At 34.8% G+C, this 21,856-nt stretch overlaps 3 protein-coding genes across 3 annotated transcripts; 2 read left to right on the forward strand and 1 right to left on the reverse strand.

Moving 5' to 3' along the window:
* The first annotated feature begins 384 nt into the window (after positions 1 to 384).
* On the forward strand, positions 385 to 3,103 carry LOC21388858 (ribosome maturation protein SBDS). Its single transcript, XM_010105985.2, has 5 exons — positions 385 to 676; positions 822 to 951; positions 1,027 to 1,227; positions 1,635 to 1,802; positions 2,368 to 3,103. Exons 1-5 carry the CDS (start codon positions 543 to 545, stop codon positions 2,809 to 2,811), a joined length of 1,077 nt encoding a protein of 358 aa, XP_010104287.1. The 5' UTR covers positions 385 to 542; the 3' UTR covers positions 2,812 to 3,103.
* Positions 3,104 to 3,636: 533 nt separating this feature from the next.
* Positions 3,637 to 5,175, forward strand: LOC21388859 (thioredoxin 1). The gene is made up of 2 exons (XM_010105986.2): positions 3,637 to 4,035; positions 4,791 to 5,175. Exons 1-2 carry the CDS (start codon positions 3,807 to 3,809, stop codon positions 5,105 to 5,107), a joined length of 546 nt encoding a protein of 181 aa, XP_010104288.1. The 5' UTR covers positions 3,637 to 3,806; the 3' UTR covers positions 5,108 to 5,175.
* Positions 5,176 to 6,578: 1,403 nt separating this feature from the next.
* LOC21388860 (transcriptional corepressor SEUSS) lies at positions 6,579 to 14,991 on the reverse strand. Its single transcript, XM_010105987.2, has 10 exons — positions 14,621 to 14,991; positions 12,749 to 14,274; positions 12,542 to 12,661; positions 12,220 to 12,268; positions 11,884 to 12,098; positions 11,726 to 11,794; positions 10,427 to 10,524; positions 9,962 to 10,055; positions 9,368 to 9,437; positions 6,579 to 8,038 (listed from the first exon to the last, which is right to left on the reverse strand). Exons 2-10 carry the CDS (start codon positions 13,802 to 13,804, stop codon positions 7,029 to 7,031), a joined length of 2,781 nt encoding a protein of 926 aa, XP_010104289.1. The 5' UTR covers positions 13,805 to 14,274; positions 14,621 to 14,991; the 3' UTR covers positions 6,579 to 7,028.
* Positions 14,992 to 21,856: the final 6,865 nt, after the last annotated feature.

Below are 21,856 nucleotides of genomic sequence, written 5' to 3' on the forward strand. Positions count from 1 at the left end.
ACATAAAAAAAAAAATTTCGGTCTTATTTTAACTTTAGGATGCAAAGAGTCACAAATAAAGTGAAAGTTCAGACTGTCCGGTCCAGTCCCGACAGCCCGAATAGAAATATCGAGTCGACCCGTCCTGACCCATTATTTTCACTGGATCAGACAGGCCCAAAATTTACGATGCATTTTTAAGGAACAAAAAAATTAAAACAACCCGACCTGAATATGGTTTCAAACTCACAACTTAAACCCAAACACTTAAACAGACCGAACAGGGCCAATAGTATCAGGCACCAGGCCGGCCCGTTTAAGCCCCACACCAACTTGCAACTCACGGACTAGTTGAGTTACCCTTTCAAAACTTTTCAGAAAATAAAAATAAAATTAAAAGAGGAAGACAAATTCTCGATCTTTCTTCTGAGACCCAAGGCCCTGGCTCCTCCTTCCTTGAGGAATTTAATTGTAGGTTAAATTGTCCCAAACGTTTCTCCTCCCAAGACGACCATATCCAGCCTTCATCACGCCGTTTCCCTCTCCTCGTCGCCATTAGAGCGATGTCTCGGATTCTGGTTCAGCCCGTAGGCCAAAAGAGGCTCACCAATGTCGCCGTCGTACGTCTCAAGAAGCTCGGCATGCGCTTCGAGATCGCTTGCTATAAGAACAAGGTCCTTTCATGGCGTTCTGGCGTGTAAGCTATCTTTTATACTTTCTCTGTGTTCTTCTTCTTCTTCTTCTTCTTCTTCTTTACCTATGATGAATATTTTGAATTCGTTACTTGAATATTTGCTTAATTGGAGATGTAGTAGTATCTAATCTAAAATATGGTGAAACAGGGAGAAAGATTTGGACGAAGTTCTGCAGTCGCAGACGGTCTACTCGAATGTTTCGAAAGGAATTTTGGCGAAGTCGAAGGATTTGATTGCTGCGTTTGGCACCGATGATCAAGCCAAAATATGTTTGGAGGTTAGTTCAATTTACTCACCAATGATTGTGTTGTTTTGCTTGGTTGATTTTGTTAATTCTAGTTTTCGGTTTTAGATTTTGGATAAAGGAGAGCTTCAAATCGCTGGGAAGGAGCGGGAATCGCAGTTGTCCAGTCAGTTCCGGGACATTGCCACCATTGTTATGCAGAAAACCTATAACCCCGAAACTCAGCGCCCTTATACTATTAACATGATTGAGCGCCTCATGCGTGAAATTCATTTTGCCGTCGACCCCATTAGCGGCTCCAAGAAGCAGGTGATTCAGTACCTTTGGTTTTATTGTGAGCTGTATAATTTGTTCGTTGTGGGGAACTCAATTGGACTTGTTCAAACTCATCGAATTTGTGGTGTTAAAAACTTTTGTTGTGGTTTTCATTCTTTTTGTGATATATTTCCGATTTGAAATTTGTGCATTTTTATGTTTTAGTTATGTTTGTTTGCCCATTTTCTGGGGTTCCAGGTTGTGAATCTATACATTTTGTAGCTGCTTTTCTTTTTCTTTGAGCTCATCCTCCTCACCTTTTATTGACTTACTCATATCAATAAAGGTTTCCATTTATTATTCAAAAGAAAATTCCGATTTGACATTTAAGTTGGAACTCCATTTTAACTTTGGTGATCCTAGGTTATATGATTTTCGGCTAATGAGATCCTCTTTTGCAGGCACTAGAAGTCATTCATGAACTTCAAAAGCATTTTCCAATCAAACGTTCTCCAATGAGATTACGGCTCTCCGTTCCTGAACAAAGCTCTTCGTCTCTGATGGAAAAGCTAAATGCATGGAGTGCTAAAATTGCTTCAAAAGATCAGTCAGGAAGTCAGCTATATATTGTAAGTCTGTAATTCTATTTCTGGTGCCCATGATTTTGTACTTGCAGCTAAAGGCTTCATTCAATCTTGGGTTCGTTCTTTAGATCTTTAAGTCTTAAGTTTTGTGTCTTGCCTAGACTTTTCCTATTGCAATATATACATATAAAAACATATTCAACAATTTTTATGAAGACGTGAGTTTCATAAAATTCTATTTATAATCTGCTAAGAGGATGAATCAATCATTTAGACCATGGAGCAAACGTCGTAGCATTATCTACTTTGTGGTCTCTGTCGACTCGTTTCAAGTGGAGAGAAAATTGTTGAAAATATGGTGAAAACACGTTTGAACTTTACATTAAACAGTCTACTTATACAAAATAAATGAGCACCTATGTGATATAATAAAATCCTTCCATACCTATTTGCTATTTATTTACGCAATTCACTTTCATTCCCCAACCCCCCTTTGTGAATGTAAGATGGCAGTTGGGTTATTGAGATTAAGTCATACATTTGTTAACTTTTTCATATATTATTTTTTGTTACCGCATTTTGGGTTCATTAACTTTTATTTTTTATGCAGATTTGTGAACTAGACCCTGGAATTTATCGCGAGTGTGAAGCCTTGATGATAAATTTGCAAGGAAGGTTTGAAGTTCTTGCACTTTCTGTCCATGCGGGGGGAGACACTCATGTGGATCAATATGATGATCACGAGGGCCAGCCATCCCACGTACCCAAGGACGCCACTGATTCTGTTGCAAAACTAAGTGACAAATTGCAAAAACAAAGTATCTCTAGTAGTAGTGCAACAACAACTGCAGGGGAGGGAAAGCAAAGCAAATGTGGAACGTGCAATGCATTTGTTGGTGACTCGAAGCAGTTTAGGGAGCACTTTAAGAGCGAGTGGCATAAGCACAACTTGAGACGCAAAACCCGCAATCTCCCTCCACTTACGGAAGAAGAATGCATGACGGACATGGAAATAGGCGACTCCAAGGCGGATTTGAAGGAGTATTCATTTTGAAATAGGCAAACGATGTGAATGACTGGTGGCTTTCTGCATGTAGAGTACGGTTTTGATGTATTCTCTGAGCTCAATTTTTATTTACTGAAAATGGGTATATAAAGAATAGTCATTTTGACGAGTTGAAAAATTATATAGCTTGACGAACCTCATAAATTTAGATATGATCCAAATGTTTATGCACTTGGGGATAGCATGTATTTTCTCGGTTCCAATGTAGAACATGTAAAACGACATATTTGTGTTGGTAACAGTATTTCTTGTCCCCATGGAGGACATTTTATGGTAGCAATTGTTGGAGAAAAGTGATTTTTTGCTCCAATAATAATAACTATTAGTTATTAATAGTTACAAATACAAGTAAAAAAAAAATTAGTCCCTGTAAATGTCCAATTTATCGTTCCTATAAAACCCACACAAGAAAAAAGGAAAAAAAAAAAAAAAAAGTTTCTTGCTAGCGTAGTGTAGCATTAATTACGCTGATGGCTCATGCCAAAAGCAAAGAACAAAATAGCTAATATTGGGCTCCAAACGGATAAGGAGTATGTAGTCCACTCCATATTCCGGAGTTTTATCTTTATGCCCTTTGGATTTTTCCATCAGTTTTAGAAGCTTTTGGGGGAGATTTTGAGGACTGCGCTAAATAAGACACTGTAATGGCACACTTCCCTTTTTTATGGTTGATTAGGGCATATTGGTGAATTCACTCAATAAAAATATTGTCCACATAAACTTGAGCACTGCTAGCACCATACAACCTTTGCATATTATCTACTTCCCAAAAGTATTTTTGGAAACAAAAAATAATATATATAAAAAAAACATAATAGGGCATTAAAAAATATTTGAGAGAATTCTCCCAACTGCCCACCAGAAAATAAATGGCATGCTCTCTTTTTCTTCAATATTGATAGAACTCTACTAAGGCATTAACAGAACAAAATATTCATCCAAAACGCAGAGAAAGAGAGAGAGAGAGATAGTTACATAATAAAATGGCTTTGGGGAACTGTTTGCAATTGAGCACAACATGCACTAGAGTTGGCGCTGTACAATGCCATCATACATTTTCTTCAAAGGAAAAGCTTAATTTTCCAACATTCAACAAAGGTTTGAAGAAATCTGCTTTGTCATTCTCCTCCTCTTCTTCTCCTTTTGGTTATTTCAACTCTACTACAAGGAAATCGCTCTTCGTTTGCAAAGCCCGTGAGGCTCTAGATGAAGGTAATTTGCATAATCCCTTGCCAAGATTAATTTATCTAGTATTTGTTGGCTTTAGTAGTTATTACTTAATTGAGTTTGCAATTTAGTAAAGGATATGGTAATTTTAGCAAGCGACGAGTGGCAGAAAAAGATTAACGAAGCCCACTCCACAATTTTTGGAAGCAAAATTACTATGAAACGGAATTCTCATTTGCAGGCCAAGCAGGCTACTTAAGACCAGTTTAGATTTTCCATATACATATTTTCCTAGTTATTAACAAAATTCTGCTAAAAATATATATATAGTAGAAGACAAGTAATTTAATAGAATTATAATACCTTGTACGCTTTATGTACGCTTTATGTGAGTTCATCGGAAGGAAAAAACTTAAATATTAAACCATATCATATCACGCACATGAGGGCGTTTCTTTCTAAATTTTGATGTTCATCAATTTAAGGCACACTGCAACATTTTAACAAATTTGAAAGTTAATTTGCCACAACTAAAATGTTAGGCGATAGCTTACAAATTCAATCAAAGTCCAGCGGACAAAAGCACTTACAAAAGAACAATATTGAATATCATTCAAATCATTGAACCACTGAAGAATTATCATGTAAGACTGTGTGAACCTGCAGTTGATTCAATACAAAAATACAAATGATGATACACAGCACTTTCTACCTAACAAGAGTATTGTTGTTTTGAGTGCATTGATTTGGTGAGTTTTCTAATACTAATACAACACTTATTGAGACGTACATACATGCAGTCCAAGTGGTGACAGATTCAAGCTGGAACAGCCTTGTGATTGCAAGCGAAAACCCGGTTCTGGTGGAGTTTTGGGCACCGTGGTGTGGGCCGTGCCGTATGATTGCGCCGGTGATCAACGAGCTGGCGAAAGAGTATTCGGGGAAGTTAGACTGTTACAAGCTCAACACTGATGATTGCCCCAACATTGCCACACAATATGGCATCAGAAGCATCCCAACTGTGCTCTTCTTCAAGAATGGAGAGAAGAAAGAGAGTGTTATTGGAGCAGTACCCAAGTCCACCTTATCCACTACCATAGAGAAATATGTAGAGTAGAGGCTTGAAGATCTCAACTCAACTTCTCCTATGTAAGAAACATCAATCATCTACTCATCTTTGAGCCTAGGTATATATATATATATACACTTTTTAATTTCTTATATATATTTACTGTTAATATTTTGTGTCATTTGTACATAATTTTGGGATGTTCTCGGTTCGGTTTGGGGGTGGTTTGGCCCGTTCCATCGAACAAAAGCGAAATGGGAGAGAGAGAGAGAGAGAGAGGGGCATTCAATGAGATGCACTACTTTGATTAGCAAAATGAGATGCACTACTTTTTTATTTTTGGATTGTTTTCATAATTGTCCTCCAAATTATGTAAAGTGTCTCTTGATGTATAGAAAACAGTTCAATATGCTCTCTCTGTCCATTTCTATCTATATATTTTATGAATTTACTGATATGACAGGTATATTAATTAGCTCAATTAACTTTCAGTAACCTTACCCTACGTCATTTCTAGTCTCTAAAGATCAAAACTGTTAAAAGATAAATTTAGGGAGGAATTTGTCAAAATGAGAAATTCAAGAATCAATTGATTATAAATCGGTAATTCTTCAAGGAAATAATGACTATTTAGGCCCCATTCATTTCACCGATTCGAGTTTTACTACAGTAAAAAACTCTCAGAAACAGTCGCATCTAACCTTTTTACTACAGTAAAAAACTCTCATATAAAATTACATCTCAACTCAAATTAAAAAATTGAATTAGCGAACTAAACGGGCCCTTATTAATGAGGCTCATGTATCCCAAACTTTTTTCTTGGAGCCAAAATAAAAGAAAAAATAAGAGAAAAAAATAAAAAATTACTATTTAAGACAGTAAAATAAAAAAAATAAAAATACTATTTAAGACGGTAAAATGTATTATTTATGTCACTCTACTAAAAAATTAATAAAAAATCACAATGACGCTTAGGCCTCGTTCGCTTCGCGGATTTGAGTTTTTAATTTGAGTTGAGATGTGACATTTTCTGAGAGTTTTTAACTGTAACAAAAAAAGTTAGATGTGATATTTTCTAAAAACTTTTAACTGTAGAAACTTAAAACTAAAAACTCAAATCGATAAAATGAACGAAATCTTAATTATTTAAAATAATATAAAAAACAAATAAATTTAATTATTTAAAAATGACAAATAATAATCATATACAAGTGAAAACCATGGCAAATACACTTTTCTTATACTTTTCTCAAAAAAGAAAACCTGTGACTACTATTCATGACGTTGTTCATTTTACAGATTCAAATTTTCAATTCGAGTTAAGATGTGACATTTTTTAAGAATTTTTTATTGTAACAAAAAAAATTAAATGTGACATTTTTTAATAACTTTTTACTGTAAAAACATAAAACTGAAAACTCAAATCAATAAAATGAACGAGACCTAAATATTTCAGTCGTTTTTTTTTTTTTTTTCCTTTCGTTGTAATAATTTTTCAAGAAAACCCAGAGACTATATAAACACAACTTGTCTGGATAGAACTAGTTACTCTGCTCAATCCTTTGACTCCGCTATTCTAATCGGTAACACGAGAAAAAGACAACATCAGAAGTTTGAAAATTGTAGTAAAACAAAATAAGAACTATTAAGTGAAAAAGGAAAAAGAATATATAAAAGTATATTGAAAACCACAAGAAAAAATTAGCCCCGTCAGCCACACAAACCAGCCACCATATTTTCCTTTCACTTATATATAAATAACAGATTAGTACAAAGTGGGAAGTAGCCCTGTTATAACCATTTTCACCCCGTTTGTGTTCTTTTTCTTCTCTTTTCTTTTTTCTTTTTCCTTTTTATAAACCATCCTCCACAGGGCCACCACAGGCAATTCTGCCATTTTCTCATGCCGCACAAGCAGCCGTGATCAAGAACCATACACATGTAAAAGGCGGTCGGTCAATCGAGCTATTCAAGGGGAAGATTTCCAATCAAATTGTAGATTATTAAAGCCATTAACAGCTCCTAGCCCACTAAGCAGCTGGTTCCCCAAATCTTGCTGCTGTTGATGATGCATAATCTGGTCTCGACCTATCAACGGCATTCCCACTCTTCCATTCATCATCGCATTATTTCCCATTGCAGCTCTGATCCCATTAACCATGGCAGATTGACCAAGTCCAGCAACACCCATTGTGCCAAATCCGGCACCTGCAATACCCGAATTACTGTTGGACATCCCATTCCCTACTAGGCAGTTTCCACCATTCATGCTTGTGTTGTTACTCGTTGGCAAAATCCCCTTCACATCATTCCCCATAGCACCGGCACCAACCATACCTCCATTGAGTTGGTTGGACATCATCATTTCATGCAAGATTTTCTGGACAGAGCTCTGGGAATCACTTGGATCAGCCTCACCAGAGAGAGCCGGCTGTTGCTGCATGGAGATATTTGCCGGTGAGTTTGCAGTACTCATGTGACTGGCAGCTGGTAATGCACCGTGTGATGTTTGCGGTGGATTGTTAGAAGACGAGGGCGTTGGTGACTGGAAAGGGGAAGGGTTGGGTTGTGACTGCGGAATCGTACTGGAAGAACCTGGGGAAGGGATCTGAACTGAACTACCTCCATATGGACTGCTTGCATTATTCATAGAATTTTGCTGTCTGGAATTCATTGAATTTTGGTGGAGGAGCCCGGCGATGGTGCTCGCAGAGGAAGATGTGGAAGCTGGGTTCAGAGGATTATTTACACTAGCAACACCATTGCTAGAGGCAAGTTGCATTGTGCCTTGGCCAGAGCTTTGATCACCATTTGAATTCGGGGTCATTGCTGGCTGCTGCTGCTGCTGCTGCTGCTGCTGCTGTTGCTGTTGCTGTTGCTGCTGCTGCTGCTGCTGTTGTAGCTGTTCTTCAGACTGTTGAGATTGGCTGCGTAGCCCAGACGTCGTGCTTGTTCTTCGAGGAAACTTGGCCAAGCTCTCTGAAAAGGGGGGAAAAATACAGAAATACAAACAAATTCAGTTGACAAGAATGTTGCATTCAGCTATCAAATACTAGAGTGGTGATGCTATTCTCGAGCAACATAATCTGAAACAGCACAAACTAGGCATGAGAATAAAACTCAAACTCCTCGACTCTCATGGAGAGGCCCAAAATCTCAAAAAGCACAACTTAAAAGAAGGCTGAGTAATTGTCACAACAGGCACGTAGATGGCAAGAGAATAAACAGACACCCAATACTCCTTATCATGATAATTTGCATACTTTTCCTTAAGGAATTAAACATCAATTGTTCTCGTGCCTATAGAATCAACAACCTTAAGCAATACCTAAACAAGGAGCTTGGTTGGCTCAAGTATTGAAAAAATGGTGGCGGCATACAAGGCACCGTCAGAAGGATGGATCTTTTCCTAAAAAAGAAGATACCGTGAGCTAATTGGTTATTGTGGTACCCTGAGGGTTTCTTTCCTTCTTTGGCTGGCATTTTTAGTGCTCTTATTATCTTTCTACAACTTGTTAGACACTTTGCAGGAAATCAATTTCCGCAATATGAGGTACAGTAACAACCTTCTTATTCAAAACAGAAAAATGATGAGAATCCAAGCAATTAGAGCATAGATAGAGGATCGATGGAAAATGTCCAGAAAATTTTCCAAAGACTAGAGAGCATTTATAAACAAACTCAGGATGTCCATATTCAATAAAGGTAACATCAACCTGGAGGCTACAGGATCCAAAAGAGGAAATCCATTCAATTTAACCATATTGATGCACCGAGGTTGTGTTTTTTCAGAACTCTGCCTGAGAAATTCCCAAGTTTCTCCTCCATCATAATTCTGTTATCAATTTTCCACTCTCGGACTAAAATTTTTGTAACTTGCAGATGTAATTGCAAAAATAAAATCACTACTTCCTAATCTGCAGCTAATTCTTTGCCTATATCACTACTCTTCCAGAGTCGCATACACTTCTAAAGCAGAGGAAAAAACTTCCCTTCTCAACCCAGGAGACTCTCTCTCCCTCCCTAAAGCAGAGGAAAAAACTTCCCTTCTCAACCCAGGAGAAAAGAAAAACTAATAGAAACCAACAGACAAAAATAATCAAATATATCTCTCAACTTTGACCCCCAATTAAGTTGGGATTAAGTCTTCTTGTTGTTGTTGTATATATCTCAACTTTGACCAATCATATATATGCAACATAATAATAATAATAATAATAATAATAACAACAACAGCAATAAATAATCAAATAAAATAAGGATAATAAACAAATGTTAGCCAAAAAGAAAAAATTGCATTGAGCTTACCCATAGGGCCTGTTCCTGTTTCTCGACTGTAATCAATCAAGTCCTTCATACTATTCACCACTTCTGATATCTGCAATATGCGAATTAAAACATAAACAAAAATATTACACACAAAGGGAATAACTTTTTCCTAACATAAAGGGGATAATTCAAATTATTAAATTATCTGAAGTTTCGTATTTTCATTACAACATTTCCTAGAGGATATTTCACAACGTGCAATATTTACAGGGTAAAAGAAACAAAAGTGAAATCAGATATAGCTCATTCAGATATAAAATAATTCCAGGTTCAAAATGCAACTTATGGAACTTTCCTCTTTGCATCTTTATGATCTCAAATGATATCATCAAAGAACAGTGATTCCCCAAACATGCATAACAACATCCACAACTCTTGAAATGCACCAAGTTAACACGGGAGTTATGATTCATAACATCTTTATCTTTAAGAATAAAAGACAGAATTAATCCAGGAGTAATGTACTCCTCTTCATTCATCTTATCTTATTATTACTAAGAGTCTTTCGTTTCTTATCAAAATAATAATAATAATAAATAAATAAATAAATAAAAGACAGAACAAGAGTACTACCTGCAAGCAGCGTACATATCTCTTTGTATAACCTAAATCATTCACTAATGGGACTTCCAAAGTTTTTGCCAATTGTCGAGCAGAAGCCACAAACCTAAATCAAGCCAAAGCATTAAAGGTCACAAGTAGAGTTTTAACAAATCAATCACCGAATGTTATAAATAAACATTACATATAACCCATACAAATTTGCAGCATGCTTAGAGTTAGACAAATAGTAAATGAATTATCAAATGGAAAGAGGAAGCAGGTGATTATCTCAGCACAAGAGGAAGATCTGGAAAACGAGCCAGAGTATGATGACCAAACAAGTTCAATTTTATTGATAAGATTGATGAGAAATTTGGCACAAGGGTGGGGGGGTGGGTGGGAGAGAGATCTTTCCCCAGGTAAGACATCAAGTAAAATTTACAACAGCACCAATGGATAAAATATTTACAAAAGAAACCAGAGCCAGGAACCTACATATTACAATTATTTTGCATCTCTGGAATTGATAAATTGGACGACGCATTTTGAGTAGCAGCCTGGTATTTCTGAGCAGCATTACCAAGCTGACTAACCTGTAAAGTAAAGGCAACAATTAAATATGCACAACAGCACAAGGTAAAACCGAAAGCAGAAGCATTCTGATTCTCCTAATGCAACAAAGATGGTAACCTACAGATTAAACTTGAAGGAAGAAAGGGAAAAATCCACCGCTTAATTAAAATACATAGACCTGATGTTCACGGTCGAATTCAAACCTTTTAACAACTAAATCTACAGCTTGAATTTTATACCACCAGATTTGTAAATGAAAACTCGTCTTAATCTAGTCAAACTAGAAGCAAGATTGAACATTTGAACGAACATAAAAGCCAAAAGGCTATTCTGATAGGATCCCCTTAGCATTCTGGTGGTTAGCTTGTTATTGGTTTGTTACCTTAGTGGTTTAGTTAGTTGGATTTATGTGATGTGAAAATTAGTATAAAAGAGTGTTAAAATAGTAAGTCAATAGGCAATTAGTGAATTGAAGTGAGATTTAGTCTCTAGGGAGAGATCAAAGCCTCACTTCAATTCACTAATTGCCTATTGACTTACTATTCTAACACTCTTTTATACTAATCTTCACATCACATAAATCCAACTAAACCACTAAGGTAACAAACCAATAACAGCTAACCACCAGAATGCTAAGGGGATCCTACCAATTCAGCAGAAACATCCACCTTCTAACCACTAATACCAACTTTAATAAAATTATACTTATAACAGTACTAAAAGAATGCAAGATATTTAATGGAAACACAATCAAGAATGAAGCTAATAAAAACGAATGAGGATAATGCACCCACGAAAACCAAATCTTACCATTCCAACGAAACCATGCTAACTCAAAACAATTCATGTGTACAGGATTGCACAAAGATAACTGAAATAGATGAGTTTCTGAAAGTATCTAGTTCCGACCGATGGAACTAAAATCATAAAACATGTCTAGCAAAATAAATGATGCATTTACTCTGTCCTATTTTATCCTGACTTAATAAAAGGGGCAAAAGTTTTTTCGACAAAACTGAGGATATAAAATTGATACGTGAAGTACCTCCTCATTGCTAATGAAGGTTTCTAACTTATTAGTATACCAATCATCCAGTTATCTTCATTTATTCTGTTTTAACTTTTAATTCCAGAGAAGATGCCCAAGCCTAGTACTTCCAAATTTCAGAAATATGGGATTACAGCTTCCTTTGTTATGAAGAAAAATTATTTCCAAGTAACCTGAGGTATCAACAATCTTCGAGGAATAAGTTCTTCATGACGCCTTGCACAAAATTCCCAAGAGCATATCTGCTAAAAAGAACGGGCATAAACAAATAATAGGGGAAAAGGAAAATTGAAGCCAAAGGTATGTAAAAACACATTTCTTTTGCTACAACCTTAAGATCTGGAGAGAAAACTATTCGAAGTTGGCCATCACGAACAACACGAAGTTGATCAAAAACACTTTCTTGTATTGCCTTTGCATAGTCTAAGACGATTTGGCCTGATGAATTGGGGTACTCACGGGGCATATCAATATACAAAAGTTCCTCCAAAGTACCACTTTCATACTTAATTTTAAAAAGCCTGGGGAGAACCTCAACAGTCGCTTCTGAAAAAACATTAAATGCATGTCATATACCAATAACAAACGAAAAACCTCACGATAATTATACCAAGCATCACTAAAGATTAGTAACAAGATTTTCCTAATAGGTTACAAAACCGCGTACCAAAACCACGGCCAGGTTTCCGATTGCATATTTCACAATGCCATACATCCTGCAAAATTTTGAGGTTGTGTTAAATTCAGAAGTGAGCATCAAGAAGCTGTATAAAAATAGCACATCTGCTCAAAATATAAATCAAAATGTCTACTAAGACAAGACTTCTAAGCAACTCTTAACAACTTCATTAAGTGGGATATTTTCCCACTTGTGGGTAAATCTTTGACTACCATGCCAATAAACAAGACAATGAACAGAGGAAGGTAACCAGATTCAGTGTTTCCTGTTCTCGGCAATAGAAAAATGTCTATCTCTGGCATCAGCATACCTGAGGGAAAACACCAGTTGTTTGCCGGCCACTTCCATACATAGAAACACACCATTTCTTTTTTGCATGGGGTGCAAAGAACTCGGTAACAAATTTCCTCCAGAACTCAATATTGTTGTCCTGCATGGAAAGCAGTAAAAAAATGACACAGTAATAAACAAACTAGAGTACAAAAAAAAAAGAACTTCACTGCATAGAGTATCATACTTGAGGCCTTTGTTGTTGTTGGTGCATATAACTCGTCAAACGCCTTGCACACATTCCAGGTTCATAAGGGGGTTTTGCAGGTGATCTCAACGGTATATTCTGCTGCTGAAGCTGTTGTAATTGAGCCCGTTGCTGAGGCATTGCTTTTAAGAGTTGTTGTTGCTGGTGTTGCTGTTGTAACTGTAAGTATCTTTGTTGATTCAAAAGATTCATCTGAGCTGCAGCAGCCTGAGAGGACTGCCTCGACATGTGCAGGAACTGCTGCTGCTGCTGCTGCTGCTGCTGCTGATGCATAAACAACGACTGATCCGAGTGTTGGGGTTCCAACTTTACAGGCGCCAAGCCTCGCATATTCTGAAGTTGTTGCGGTTCCAATTTCACCGCACTAAGATTTCTCAAGGGATGCAACTGCTGGTGCTGTGGCTGCGGTTGTTGTTGTCCGTGTTGATCATTACTCACTTGGGGCTCTAACTTGACTGGTCCAACGCCAGCTAAGCCTCCTCGGATAGCTTGAAATTGCTGCTGCTGTTGCTGTGCGTTGTGAGGGCTGGAAAACTGTTGCATTGGCTGCTGACCATGCTGAAAGTTCTGAGGCTCAAGCTGCTGAGACTGCTGTTGATCCGGCAACAGCTGGTTACCAGAAGCATTAGAAAACTGTTGACCCTGACCTTGACCAGATGAACCAGGGTTAGCCATAGTTGATGCAACGTAAGTAGACGAAGGAGCATTGAAGCTCATTCCATTGCCAACAGAAGAAAGTGGATCCGACTCGGCCCCTGTATCGATACCTCCACGCTGGCTACCACCAGGGCCAGGAAGCCCTGAATTCGGAATCCCATTTCCAAAAGATTGATTTAAGAGCGAAGACACATTAGGAACATTTCCAAGCATATTCATGTTGTTAAATTGAGTGCGCGGTGAGACAAGCGAAGGAAACACTGCCTGCGCAGGTAGGGGGGCACCTTGAGCTCCCAACATACCGGAATTTGATCTCAAGAGCGACGGCGGAACAGGTTGGGCACCACCAATAGGAGTGGGCGGCCCCGAAGGCACCATCTTTTCCAGAACCACAAGAATAAATACTCGGCGACAACTATCTAAAAGAACATGAATTTTCAATAAACTAACCTAAACTCCGAGCACAGAGCTCAACCCAGATGGCATTTCACTCCAAAATCCATGGCCAAAGGCTTCAAAGTCGTTATTGTGCACCAACAGAAAAGGGTATGCTTCGTGTCTGAGCATGTTGTGCTGATTACCAAACACAAACCAAAGACCAAAAAAAGCCCAAACCCGAAAACGAGCTTCGATTCTAAGCATTCTAGAGTCTTACTATCACCGTGAAACAAGCAATCTTCGACCAGATTTCACATGAATCTCTGTTGAACATACCAAGTTTCAGATCCACTGTAACGTCAACCATTGAGCACAAAAGCTTAAATAATCAACGAATCATATTCTCTCTCTACCAAACCCCTGATTCCAAACTTAAAACATGTATGTCCTCACTCTATCAACCAAAAACCCTGACAAAATCATCACCAATTATCAGAATTCCGCAACAAAACAGAATCTTTTTTCAAAATTCCACAGCAACATAGCGAAATTGAATACAAATTTAAGCAAAATTACATACAAAGAAAAACCCATAAACAGTTTAACAGAGAACCCAAAAAAGATTAAAGCTTTACCTAAACTAGAACACAGACAGAGCTAAAAAAATGCCAAAAGTAATTACCAAAACAATCTCGATCGGACCAAAAACCCACTCAAATCAAACGATCCAGAACCCAAAAAAAGTAACAGAAGAAAAAGAAAAAAAAAAAAGGGAAGACCCAAAAGAGAAATAAAACAAACTAAGCGAGAACTCACCGGAGAGTATAGGAAAAACTTCAACACTAACAGATAGAGGCAGTTCTAAGAAACCCACAAGATTTTTCTCAATCCAAACTGATCAGAACACAAAACAGAACAAAACCCACTCTTTGATTTCTCCGTCGGTTTTATTTTTTATTTCTTTTTTCCTTTTTGCTTTCGAATCTCTCTCAACGAATACAGAGTTCAGCTTCTTGCTGTTGTTGTTCTTCTTTTCTGTCTAGGGTTTCTGAGCTGTATTTTCTCTGGGAGTACACGGCCCTGTAACCTCGCTGTATCAGAAGAGACAGAGAGAGAAAGAGGAGAGAACGTTTTAGAGAGAGAGAGAGGGAGAGGAAGAGAGAGGAGAGAGAGAGAGACTGAGTGTGGTGTCCTTGCGGACGTCAAAATTGTATTCGATCGGATTGAATTTTCTTCATTCCTTCTTTTTACCTTTCTCTTTCTTATTTCTTCTGTCTCTCTCTTTCTCTCTCTTAGAATGAAGTCAAATCCTATTCTTTTTTACTGTAGCATATTTAATACCGGTTTAATTTATTAATTTAAATTTTTAATTTGAATTTAAATGTAATTTTATGTTAAAATTTTTTATTATTATAAAAAAATTAAGTATAATTATTTTTAAGAGTTTTTTATTATAATAAAATTTAAATTTTATACTTAAATCGATAAAATAAACGAGACTTTATATTATGTCCACTGTTAGCATTATCATCCATCATCAATCGTTTTTTAATTCTTATTCCTATTGTTATTATTATGGCCTGTAACGTCATGCATGATGTTGATGATGATGCATATAATTATGGCATGCTGTATCAATTTACCATATTACCCCTCCCTTGTTTACTAGTGTGGAGTTTTTCCTGAAAGGGGGAAAAATAAAAATAAATAAATAAGGGAAACTTTGCTTGTGAACTTCTTTTTGTGTATTCACTCGGAACTTATCAAGGTACTCTTGCCTTGGGACTTTCTTTTTTGGGTTTTGATAAATATTGTTGCCAAGATTTAAATCATACATTTTGTAAGGACTGTGGTGTACACTTCTTTTCACAAAAATAAAAAATAAAAAATAAAAAACACTTCTGCACTAACACAATGAATACGTCTCCTTGAAGATGCCTCGAGTCAGAATTATTACGGGTATCTTAGCAACGGATTTGAACATAAACAATTTGTTAAATGTGACCCATTTATAAGTAAATAACCTGATTTCTAAAATTGCATAATAGTTGCAGGTCAGAAAGACAAAAGAGCCCTTAGGTTCTGTCATTAGATTCCTCAGTCTGTTTCTCAATTGTCTTGCTCGATCGTCGATAACATTGTTATAATTTAATTAGGGATAATTATTATGTGAAAAGAGGTCGGGTATACTTTACAGACCAACCAATGTCGTCTTGTACTCAAGTATTTGTAACCTGGATTGCTCCCGAGGGATGGGAGTAATGTCAGAGACAAGGTTCTGAAACTCCAAGTAACTGGGTACTTCTTGAGTGGCGGCACTTCCATTCTCGGGTGGAGGTCCCGCATGATACCCACAAGGGGTCAGAGAATTTTGATACCCATATCCCGCCTCACAAGGGGTCAGAGAATTTCTATCGAAAAGGCTTTTCTTATACCATACTCATTTACTCATTAAAAAAATAATCTTGTGGAATTATTAACACATAAAGTAAATTGAATCAAATTAAATATAAAGCTCAACAACAACGCACTAATATATCATGAAAACAAACCAACGCCTTAAAAGAAAATCTAAACATTAAAAATAAAAATCAAATCTCAAAATCATGTGAAATCATATGAAATCACATTCTAAAAATTCAGTGCAATACCTAACTAACATAGTAAGGTTACTTCAAAATAAAACATAAGGGCCCGTTTGGTATATGAGGTTAAATTAGGGTTTTTGATTATAACTTTTAAAATTTAAATTTTTTTATGAGAAAAAAACATTATAGTAAAATCAAAACTATAGATTTCCATTATAGCAAAACTCATATATCAAGCATCACCTAAAAACACCAAGAACATTATCATTTTAATTTTTTTATTCCTTCTGCACTAACTTGAAGTTTGTACTACGAAATAACATGAAATATATATATATATGTAATATTTTTAAAAATAAAGATACATGTAAAACAGGTTATGGTAGGATGGAGAGGTACTTTCGCGTCCTGATTCAAGAGATAATATAAACATTCATACTTGTCCCCCCTTCATTTAATAACGCTCATACATGTTCTATCAAGAGTGAGTATCAAGAGTACTCACACTCGCAGATAAAAAAAACTCATCTATAAATTCAGTGCCTCCCTTATCACTTAGACCTCGCCAAAATTATCGTTGCTCTCCTAGAGTCTTCCAGACTTTAGTGAATTTGAATTTTTTTCGTAACATTATTTTTTGCCTGTTTACTTCGAGATTGGGCGAGGAAAAAAATATAAAACCTATAAACTAATGATGGCTAACTGATCATATCCTCTTGCACAGAGAAATTTAGACGAAAACTTGAGCATTAAAGTTCTCTGATCTATTCATATCAATTATTGGGCTATTAATTTTTAGAAATATTGTGCTCTAGCCTAATGTGGAGAGGGTAAAACTGAAAACATAAAGATTTCATTTTACCGTTGCGGCCATTTCCCTAAATTAGTAAAACATTGGACGAAAGCTTTGTGAGGGGTGGCCAAATCAAATTCCCATATTTAAACTCATGCCAAATAAAAATTAGGATAATTTTTTGAAAGACTATAAAAGAAAACCTTGGTAGGTACAATTTTGAATATAAATTTTTATCAAATGATGTTATATTTTTATGTCATTACTCAATCTAATAAGATTGAGCAAACGTCTCAAATCCAACATGCTGATTAATAAGAACTTATAACATTTTTCGTTCATCATTGTAAACTTATTCATATGTTTTATGCAACACTTGTCTGCTTAAGTGTAACACTTATAGTCTGCTTAAAATGTATACTCAAATCATAATTTTTTATTATGATATTTGAATTTCAAACTTTTTAGGAGAGAAAAACATTATAGCAATATCAATGATTTAAATTTGAGTACACGAAATAAACAGATCCTTAATGTTATAAGTATTAAACTATAATTATTGAGTGTTACACTAAAACAAACAGAGTATTACACGAACATATAAACGACAATACAGTGGCAAACATAAAAATATTATAATTGCCTAACTGGTTCAAGTGCTTAACTAAAAATATTTACTATAACTTAATATTAATGTAATAGGACGATTTAAAATCCGTGTCTTACTCAGTTTTTTTATACTCTATGACAAACTTCTCCTCAATTCTCTTTAAAAAAAAAAAAAAAAAATGTTACATGTGTGCAACTTTAGGGGGGAAAAAAGAAGAATGGAGTGTTGTTGTAGGGTATAACCTCGTTACTTTTTTTGTTTCCCAATTTTCAGAAAACATAAAGTAATGAGCTCTTGTTATTAATATTTGAATGATTACTCTATCTAATTAAACGTTAAAGTACTTAATGTGAGGAAGGCTTTTTATGCGTGTATTATCGTCCTAACTAATCTTCATCTCCCTAATATGGTTGGAAATGAACATGTTAAAGAAGACAATATATTGATAAAGAGAATTTTTTTTTTTCAAAATCAAAATAGCGATTGAATTGCAAAAGTTAAGAATTTTTGAACATTTTTTAATCCTAGAATGAGCCTAATTAAACAAAAAATAAGGTATTTCAACAGTCCATTAAGACACTTTTAGAGAAGAGTAAATTGTACTATTACACCTTAAATTATTCATTTTTTGCATAATGGACTCAAAACTTTATATCTTGACAACAAGCGCCCTAAACTTTAAAATTAATTGCAATTGAAGTCCAATAATAAATAATGATAGACAGTTTTTCTAACCATAATATTATATATAGTAGGACTTAAATTACCAATCTAACTTTGTTCTCCCAAATATTTTAACCAATCACATCATGCTGCGTTATTGAATCGTTTTAAATTTTTTTAACTGAATTTTTTGTGCTCCAATATTTAAGTTTATTAAAGGAGATAACATAATATGATTGTTTAAATAAGATTTGAAACACTAACTAAACAGAAAATGTGGATCCTAAACTCTTCATAAATCTCAAGCTAATTTTTTAAGTTTGTTCTTTTTTTCTTTTTTTCTTTTTTTTTTGCTTCTCCGATTATTTGGTTGGATAAAAGAAAAAATTTGGTTCATAGTAACACCTATACAATGATTTAAAAAAAAATAGGTTTACCCGTGCAATAGCTTTTTTTTTCTCCTTAATAAAAATACAAGATATAAGAGGATTCAAATTTATTGTTTAATTTTTAGTATTCTAATTAATATCTAACAATCATATCATATTATCTTATGATAAGTATAAAAAAATTAATTAAAAAATAATTTAAAATTTTTATATAACGTGACTTAATTTAATTAGTTAAAATTAAGATACTAAAATTAAATAGCATATTTTAACTATGACACAAGATACTAACGAAAAGGGCATATCTATAATTCCATTGTTTCCTGAATTTGACGTAAATGACGACAGGCAGAGCTGGACTAAAAAGAAACCCTGAACTCAGTTTTTTAAAATAAATAAATAAATAAACTACATGAGCATGTCATCACACAGCAAAGATGTATGCACATTGCATATGCACATGCCTATTATGGCCATGCATGACATCAGATGCCCTCCCATGATGTGCATAATCATCAACAATCATTATGCACCCATTACGTGGCATCGTGTGACAAACAGCAAGGAATAGAATTATAGTCTTATTAATTCCACCGATTTGAATTTTTAATTTTAATTATGCTGCAATTAAAAGTTTTTATAAAAATTCACATCTAATTTTTTTTATTACAATATAAAAATTTCACATAAAATTACATCTCAACTTATATTAAAAACTCAAATTTATAAGCTGATGAAACGATAATTAATTTACTAAACTACTCTCCATAGCACATAATGATTTTTTAAAAAAAATTACACGATTGCCCACCAAATTATAAGCCGTCTCATAAAATACTTCTTATGATTATAATTTATAACGTTTGTTTTTCTAAATTTCAAAACTCTCCTAAATATTTTTCTTTTGTAAAATTATTGATAGAAAATGACACGTGGACTGCTCATATGACAATTTTTAAGGTATTTTAGAGCCCGTTTAGTTTCATGATTCAAGTTGAGATGTGACTTTATGTAAAAAAAATTTATTGTAATAAAAAAGTTAAATGTGACTGTTTCTGAGAATTTTTTACTATTACAAAACTTAAATTTTAAATTTAAATAAGTGAAATGAATAGAGCCAGAGCTAAAAATACATTTAAATCCTAATTAGCTTTATAGAAAAAAGATTAAAAATACTAAAAAAATCCCTAAAAGGCTAGTGGACCACCTGTTCCTCTTCTACAAGCACCCCGGTTGCCATATCCCTCTTCATCTCCCGACAGAATACAATTCAAACAAATAACAAAACTTTGCCAAATTGTGTAATTAGTCTTAGAAAGAGGGAGGAAGAGAGGGAGAGCAAGGGAGATATCCGGTGAGGAAAGAGAGGAAGAGAGGGAGACAGAGATATACTCCATGAGGAGAGAGAAGAAGATAGTGAGAGGTGGGGTGAACATAGAGAGGGTGTGAAGTGAGAGATAGAGAGATTTTGTGGAGTAAAATCAAAGTTTCACATTATTAATTTTCCTTTCATTTTTTCTTAAAAATTCTTTCATTACTTTTTCTCAGTTTCAAACACGGAAAATCAAAATCTTTTAAGGGACGTTTGGTTCATAAATAGATTCAGAATAACGATTCAAAATTATTCTCATTTTACGTGTATTTTTTGTAAAAAAAATACTATAGTGAGTCACGAATCATAATTCGAATCATGATATGAATCCCTACTCCAAACGTCCCCTTAAGGTCTTAGGAGACGTTTGGTTCATGGATTAGAATCATGAGATTAGAACCATTTTCGATTTACGTATATTTTTTGTGAGAGAAAACACTATACGAAATAATGATTCAAATCGGGATACGAATCCTCCAACCAAACAACTCCTTATTCTTTTTAAAACTCAAATTTTATTATTATAATATTTTATTTCACACAAATTTAAATTTAATTTTTTTATTATAATATTTTTCTTTTACGTACACATTTATTTGAGTTGTGAAATAAACATATTCTAAATCTTTTTCCCTTCCCCCATAAAATCTGGGTTCGAAACAACCCCTAAATGTAGAAAGAAAATATGTCACAGCCCAGCAAAGATCGGTCATAGTTCCTCTATGTAAGAATTTTAAAACATTTAGTAGACATTTGGTTTATGGATTTAGAATCATAATTCAAGACTATTCTCAATTTAGGTGTGTTTTTTATGTGTGAAAATACTGTAGCGAATTACGAATTATAATTCGAATACACTAACTAAACGAAATTTAACCGCTTTCGCACACATGAGAGAATTTTATTGCACTCCCCTTTAGTGCTTGAAAATTATAGAACAGTTGTGCTGGGAAGGAGTTCATAGTTGTTTATACGTTTATTAAGATTTTGGAAAATTCCATGACAAGTGCCAACACACATACTGATCATTGGAACTAGAATAACAAAAAAATAAACAAAACTTTTGGTTAGAGCTCAAAGTTATTGTCGATACACTTCATCATCTAGAACATTTTTCCAAATCAGCCATAGTAACATGAGTTAACAACCCTTACAGTCTGTTAAAATTTTTAAAAGTTCATTCTGCCACGCTGCAGCAATTTTTTCAACACACTATGGGCCCGTTTAGTTCACTTAGTTTGTTGATTTGAGTTTTTAATTTGAGTTAAGATGTGACTTTATGTGAAATTTTTTTATTATAATAAAAAAATTAAATATAATTATTTTTAAAAGTTTTTTACTACAGTAAAACTTGAATTTTAAACCGGAATCAATGGGGCCTATATGTATTTTGGTTAGTGTCTAGTAGATCACTGATGGTAATGGAGCAGATTACTCTAGTGTCCGTTATCCACAACCGAACAAAACATGTCTCGTTTGACGTTTTGACTGTCCTCTTACGTGTCAGAATTCTTAACATGCATGCGATATGGTCAAGATTTCCCTCTAATTTTGTCTTTCGAAGCGTGTCTTTTTTTTTTTTTTTTTTTTTTTTTTTTTTTTTAAAAAAAAGGGGATAAACGTTGTTTTCATGGGGG

This window comes from Morus notabilis, unplaced genomic scaffold, assembly GCF_000414095.1.
Source record: "Morus notabilis unplaced genomic scaffold, ASM41409v2 Scaffold1286, whole genome shotgun sequence".
Lineage (NCBI taxonomy): Eukaryota > Viridiplantae > Streptophyta > Magnoliopsida > Rosales > Moraceae > Morus > Morus notabilis.